The sequence below is a fragment of the Malania oleifera genome, chromosome 7 (genome assembly GCF_029873635.1).
Source record: "Malania oleifera isolate guangnan ecotype guangnan chromosome 7, ASM2987363v1, whole genome shotgun sequence".
Lineage (NCBI taxonomy): Eukaryota > Viridiplantae > Streptophyta > Magnoliopsida > Santalales > Ximeniaceae > Malania > Malania oleifera.
In genome coordinates, this window is record NC_080423.1 from 81,553,279 (window position 1) to 81,560,055 (window position 6,777).

The 6,777-nt window shown below is 33.4% G+C and overlaps 1 protein-coding gene across 2 annotated transcripts; it reads left to right on the plus strand.

The window, feature by feature from the left end:
* The first annotated feature begins 1,441 nt into the window (after window positions 1-1,441).
* On the plus strand, window positions 1,442-5,952 carry LOC131159986 (probable serine/threonine-protein kinase PBL11). Of its 2 annotated transcripts, none has more exons than XM_058115245.1 (7): window positions 1,442-1,779; window positions 2,046-2,181; window positions 2,901-3,226; window positions 3,446-3,581; window positions 3,719-3,861; window positions 3,983-4,106; window positions 4,918-5,952. In XM_058115245.1, exons 2-7 carry the CDS (start codon window positions 2,130-2,132, stop codon window positions 5,343-5,345), a joined length of 1,209 nt encoding a protein of 402 aa, XP_057971228.1. In that variant the 5' UTR covers window positions 1,442-1,779; window positions 2,046-2,129; the 3' UTR covers window positions 5,346-5,952. The 2 variants fall into 2 exon arrangements, with proteins under 2 accessions (XP_057971228.1, XP_057971229.1); XM_058115246.1 differs by having other exon boundaries at window positions 1,448-1,779; window positions 3,722-3,861.
* Window positions 5,953-6,777: the final 825 nt, after the last annotated feature.

The window sequence follows — 6,777 nt, forward strand, 5'->3', positions numbered from 1 at the left end:
TTTTAAATTAAAGCGATTTACATATTATTTTGGATATCACAATTTAATTTTTAAAAATTGCTAACAAATGATCATAGTTTAAATGTCTTGTTGATAATTAGGCGGAATTATATTTAATAAATAATAAATTAACAAAATGTAAAGAGAATTATTTAGAATTTGAAATGGTTTTTATTTACCGTCTCGAGACAAATCCTCAAAACTGTCACCGGTTTTCTCTCCTTTCCAGAAAATCGTCGCCGATTTTTCTCCTTTCTCAGCCAAAAATTTATTTTTTCCAATTTCTTTTATTTATTATATTTTCTGGGTATTTACACCCAATTCTATATCTTTTTTATATGTATATTCAAAATATTTTTTTAAAAAAGCTAAATTTTTATAACTTTTTAAAATTTTAAATATTAGAAAATAAAAAATATCTTCCACAACTAAGCAAGTCTTTAACATTTTTTTTTCTCATCTCTTATAATAAAGATAATCCATCTTTATTTTGAATAATAAATGTATACATAATTATCATATCCTAATCTTCTCTCATTTTTTTTTTATTAATTGAACAAAACAATAAGTGGAAACACCTAAGAAGTAATCTTAGAAAGAGTATCCCACATAATTAAAATCCACAAATAAATACATTAATTATACAAATCTTTGACTTAAGAATATTTAACCTCAAAAAAGCCAACACACTTTTTTTTTTTTTTTGTTTCTTAAAAAGAATCAACTTTTTACTTTGATTTTTTTTATTCATCGATCATAAAAAATCAGTTAATAATTAAAATAAAAAATTATATTTGGGAATTTGAATTCGAGAGTCATATTTAAATTTGGGTAAAATTATAAAAAAAATATTTATTTTTTGTACAAATACATAAAAATCATATTCATAATTTAAATTTCAAACTCTAAATATATATTATTATTTTTAAATATTTTTTAAAAATGAATAATATTTTTGAACGTTATATTTTCTGTCCCTTTAACAATCTGTCAGTGTATATATATATATATATATATGTTGTGTCAATATATATATATACATATATATATTAATTTCAGGTACAATTAAAATTGGTAATTTAAAATAAAGTTCAAAATTTTAATTTATTATACAATAAGTTTTTTTAATATATTTTTTTAAAAAATAATAAATCAGGAAATAAATTATTTTGCGTAATAAATTATTTCCTGGTTTATTACGCAGAATAATTTATTTCTCGAATTTTTATTTTTTTAAAAAATATATTAAAAAATATATTTTTTATGGAAATGACACGTGGCAAATCTCACTACTTCAAATAGCGAGATTTGCTTAAATCTCGTAACTCCAAGTAGCGAGATTACGTCAGGATTATTCCGGGAAATATTTTTCTAGAAAAGGTATTATTTAATATATTTAAAAAAGAAAGGGATAACATGGGAAAAAACTCATCGACGCATTGTTGGGGGCCGAGGACACGAAAACAGGTAAAAAAAAAAAAAACGGAAATGAAAAAAAGAAAAGCAGGTCAACGGTGGACTTCCTGGGCACGGCGAGAGGCTAATAAAAGTGCGATGCTTGATTGCTTACTGCCCAATTTGTGTCTGTGTTTTGCCTCTGTTTTCTTTGCAATCTGCTTTTCTCCATACACCAAAAGCTTGAGCAGCGAAATGATTTCGCATGATACATACACCACAACAGCGTAAAGAAGCATTTCCTCTCTCTGTCTCTCTGCAACTTCGCTTCAGTTTCCAATCTTCCTATTCTCCCTGTCTGCAACAACTCCCAAAGCAGAGGAGGTGAGACTTTTCGTGTTCCATTTGTCTTCCTCTCTCTCTCTCTCTCTCTCTCTCTCTCTCTCTCTTTCTCTCTCTCTCTCTCTATTTTTGGGGTTGTCTTTCAGAGAGGTGACCTAATGATCGCGATGAGCAACCAACTTTATTGGGGAAAAACCACGTTTTGCATCAGATCTGAGCTGTGCTTTTGGGGACCCTTTAATGGAGTTTCTTTTGGTTTGTTCTGTTTTGCTCTGTTTTGTTAAAGTTGAGTGCGCCTGAAATTGCAGTGTTTTGTCGAAATAAAGTGTGGAGAAGAGAAGCTTATGGTGGAAGCGTTGGAGTGAGACGTTGGGGGGTTTCTTTCTGTTTGGATGGGTTCCTGTTGGAGCAATCGTATCAAAGCCGAGAGTCCACCTCAAACTGGTACTTATTCCTTCTCTTGCTGAGAATTCTAATGGCTGCACTTGATTTTGCAAAGTTTTTTTTTGCCGTTTTCTCAATCGAAGATGGATTTCTTATTCTTTGGGATAATGGGTTTACTTCAGAAAGAAAAATCCATGAACTGTAGTTTGATTTCTTCATGATGTGTGCTGTTTAGGTTTTATTTGGTATTGGTTCAATAGGACTTGCAGTAAAGTTTTTTAAATTTTTCCAAAATTTTTCCGTCGTGGCTCACCTTATTGATCAAATTTGGAAATCAAAGTAATTAATTTGTACTTCTTGGGTAACAAAAGGTTGAATTATTCCCAAATTACTTGAATCCGTTCACTTTACTTCACGAGCGAATCAATCCATGTTTTCTTCTGTACGGTACATGATTCCTGATTATATCAGATGGTTATGAGATGAAACACATGTTTATTTAAGAGGCTTAGTTTTCTTCTAAATCCGTTCATTAATTTCATCCAAATGATTGACTGATATTGACCTATTTTTGTTTTCCCAAATTTTGAATTATTAGAGTCTCAAACTATTTATGATTTAGAGTTATGTCAGTATGTATGTGAATAATATCATGATGAGTTAATATTGGAAATAGACAAAACTGGCATTAAGCCAATAAGCAGTAAGAATTTCTACAGAAAGTTTCCTTTCTCACCCTTTGTTTATATTTGGAAAATGAGTTGTGTTGGTTTGTGAAGGTGCGAGCTCGAAAAATGTGAGTAGAGATGGATATGATCTGAGTAGTTCGAGCAGCAAGTTCTCATACGCTTCCGTATCCCTAGCTTCCCGGAGTGAGGGTGAGATTTTGCAGTCCTCCAATTTAAAGAACTTTAGCTTTAATGAACTCAGAACTGCCACCAGAAACTTCCGGCCTGATAGTGTATTAGGGGAAGGTGGCTTTGGTGCGGTTTTTAAGGGGTGGATCGATGAGAATTCGCTTAGTCCGGCTAGGCCAGGGACTGGCTTGGTGATTGCTGTGAAGAGGCTCAACCAAGAAGGGCGCCAGGGTCACAAGGAGTGGTTGGTATGTTTTTCATTGTACACTTTTTAAGTGTTTTCTAGTTATGATTGTTGCTGGTTTTCAGAGGTTGCAAATTTCCGAGCAGATTAGGGGTTTATGTAGTTTTGCAGCAGTTGTCAATTTTGAGGAGTTTTTAATTGTGACCTCCTAAAAATGCCTTGATATTTTTAATAGTTTGAAGAACAGAATTGATAAATTTGTATTGTGACAATGAACATGCAGACAGAAATAAACTATCTTGGGCGGCTGCGCCATCCTAATCTTGTGAAACTGGTTGGTTACTGTTTGGAGGATGATCATCGGCTTCTGATATACGAATTCATGCCTCGGGGCAGCATGGAAAATCATCTGTTCAGGAGTTAGTTCTTTATGCCCCTCTCATAAACACCACATCCAGACATTGTTCTTAATTGTCCCTTCCCTTTAGTTAATTTTCCCGAAAGAGTGTTTTTAAAAAAAAAAAATAAATAATGAATTTGATTATTGTCGAAACAGGAGGGTCTCATTTTCAGCCATTGTCTTGGAGCATCCGCATGAAAATTGCCCTTGGCGCTGCAAAGGGCCTTGCCTTTCTTCATAATGCCGAACCAAGAGTTATATATCGAGACTTCAAAACTTCCAATATCTTGCTTGATTCAGTATGTTACTTTTGAAGCACTATTTGATCATGTATCCATTACTATTGTTTTATTTTGATAATTTTGGGGATTCATCCAGACTTATTTGCTTTCTCATTGCCTTTCTGCTTCAAATCTGCAGGAGTACAATGCAAAACTTTCTGATTTTGGGTTGGCAAGGGACGGGCCTGTTGGAGATATGAGCCATGTCTCTACCAGGGTCATGGGGACCCATGGATATGCTGCTCCGGAATATGTATCGACAGGTATTACAACTGAAGTGGACCGTCTTTTTTTCCCCCTTTTAAATTTTCTTTTTGGGAGCATTGGTGTTTTGGTGTTCATTTTTCTGTCTGCACCCAACTATTCTGTAGGAGTGAATGGGTTTCACCACAAAACAAATTTTAGTGATTTATTAAGTATGCCCAGCTATGTGATTTAGAGTTTGAAAGGCTTTGGACCCTAGAAGCCCTGATGGCAAAGCTAAACGATGGTAGGCCAACCACTTGTGTCGAATTCAACTGTGAAGTTTTGGAAAATGTTCTAAGAATATAATCCTTAAGGTGATTTTTTCAAGGCTAACAATTGGACCTTCGTTTGTTCCTTTTTTTTATTGAATATGTATATGGCTATACCCAAAAAGAGTAGAACATATCACGATGTCTAGTTCAAATCCTCCAACTCCATAAACCCATGACCAAAATCAGCCTTCCTTTGTGCATTTTTCCAATAGCTCTCTCGAATGTCCAATTATGATATGGTCAAAAGTTTGGTTCCCATGTATGATATGGTCAAATTTTATTTGGTTCGTCTAATTAGCCACCATACCAAGTGCTTCTCACCAAAATGAAAAATAAATACCACCACCAGCCTTTGGCTATACATTTTTCCAATAGTCCTCTCTCATCCATCAACAACAGCAGGGAAAGGGATCATCCCCTTCAGTTCTCATGTATCGAATGCTCACTTCTTGCGCTTTATCTGATAAGCTAATCCAACGTGCAATTCCAACCATTATATTCTTCATTTTGGTTTCTTGCATTCATTACTGATCCTTGAGCTTTTTTGTCCTGGAAGGTCATCTCACTGCCAAGAGCGATGTATACAGCTTCGGAGTTGTCCTTCTGGAGATGCTATCCGGGCGGCGAGTGCTGGACAAGAATAGGCCGTTCGGGGAGCACAACCTGGTAGAGTGGGCGAAGCCTTGTCTGGGCAACAAACAGAAAATTTTTCGTGTTTTGGATGGGCGTCTTGAGGGGCAGTACTCACTGGGACGGGCCTTAAAGGCAGCCAGCCTTACGCTTCATTGCCTCTCTCCAGAACACAAGCTCAGACCAAGCATGAACGAAGTGGTAACAGCATTGGAGCAACTTCAAGACCCAAAAGGCACCACAAAAAATGTTCAAAATCAGCAGCATGTAATACCAAGTGCAGTTGAAGCTTCTGCCACTTCTGCCAAGAAGGCTTCACATCCCAAACCTTCTGTTTCCCCTCACTATACTTGAAAAAGGACAGCCAAAAAGAAAAAAAGAAAATATGAATAGGAAAAAGAAAGAGAGAGAAGAAGAAAGAAGAATGAAAGGAGTTAGAAATCTTTTAGGAAGTTTTAAGGGGATGATGTTGTATTATAAATTATAGCATTTTCTTCTTATTTTGCTTTTCTTTTGTTCTTTTTTTGTCTTTTTTCCTTTGGTGTTCGGTGCTGCTCGTCTTGTAAAATACTTGTATAGTTTCAATTTTTGGATAGGGGATGTTAGGTATACGGGACGTCATATCTCGGCCCGCCCCGATAAACATAAGAGTGAACCCATGTGGGTGTGGAGCCCACTTGCATTTACCGGGGGCATGGGTCGAGATATAAAATCCAGGAAGTCAAATATTTTGCTTTTGGATAATGCTTTAAAAACCTAGAGGCATGTTTCTTACTAGCTAATATGCATGAATTTTGGCCATGCCTAATACAGAAACAATGTATATTAGGCTTTCGAGAAATAGTCTGTCCGGAGATTTATTCTCTTTGGGCCTTCTGGAAATGAGTTCAAATGTTGAACTTAAGAGTTGTGTAAGTTTGGATAACATATAATGTAAAACTATGTTAAATTTTCTTAAAAATTCATTATGCTGAATTGAAGACTTGAGCTTCATGTTCTTACCTGTTGAATTTTGAATGGTTCTTGGTTTAGCCCAACATCAAGGGAAGAAAGCTTTTTAAAGAACTCATGTTTCATCGAAAAATTTGGTCTCATTTGATTCTTATTTACAAAACATGCTGTTTTAGATTCCTTCCAATAATTAGGAAAGAAATTGTTCTTGAAAGAAAAGGAAAAGACAGAAAATTTAAAGTGTTTTCCACGTAGTGAATCATTTATAAATATTTATTCATTAAGTCATTAATTTTTCAATTTTTCTTAATTTTAAGTATATGAAGAATAAATTTTTTATTACTAATAGTATTTGATGTAGAGAAAACACAATGAAAAACTAATTTTTTTATATTCTTTTTATTTTTTCTCAAACAAAATTGAAAGAATGGAAGGGTCAAAATTTTATTGATATATTGATAAATTTTACAATCTCTTTTTTCTTTGAATATACATATCTTAACGACTAAATAAAATAATTACGAAAAGTTTGTTTTTTTTATAAAATAAATCATTTCATTAATTTTAACTCGGTGTAAAAAGATTCAAACCTACTAAATTTTCTTTTCATGTTAACTTTTCTTTGGTTGTTGTTGTTGTTGTTGTATATCCTAATGATGTAAACTAATAATGAAATATTTAGGAGTGCTTAAATACTTAAAAAATTATGATATACACATTAGTTATTGAATATTTAAAATATTTTCAATTTAATTATGAGTTTCAATAATAACTTAAGAATTTATCAAACTATATATACTAGTTTCTTCTAATTTTTTTTTTCCTATTAGTACTT

Coding starts and splice junctions, on each gene's coding strand:
- LOC131159986 (XM_058115245.1), top strand. CDS start 2,130: ATGGGTTCCTGTTGGAGCAATCGTATCAAAGCCGAGAGTCCACCTCAA. Junction 3,227..3,445: donor AGGGTCACAAGGAGTGGTTG/GTATGTTTTTCA, acceptor ATGAACATGCAG/ACAGAAATAAACTATCTTGG. Junction 3,862..3,982: donor CCAATATCTTGCTTGATTCA/GTATGTTACTTT, acceptor TCAAATCTGCAG/GAGTACAATGCAAAACTTTC.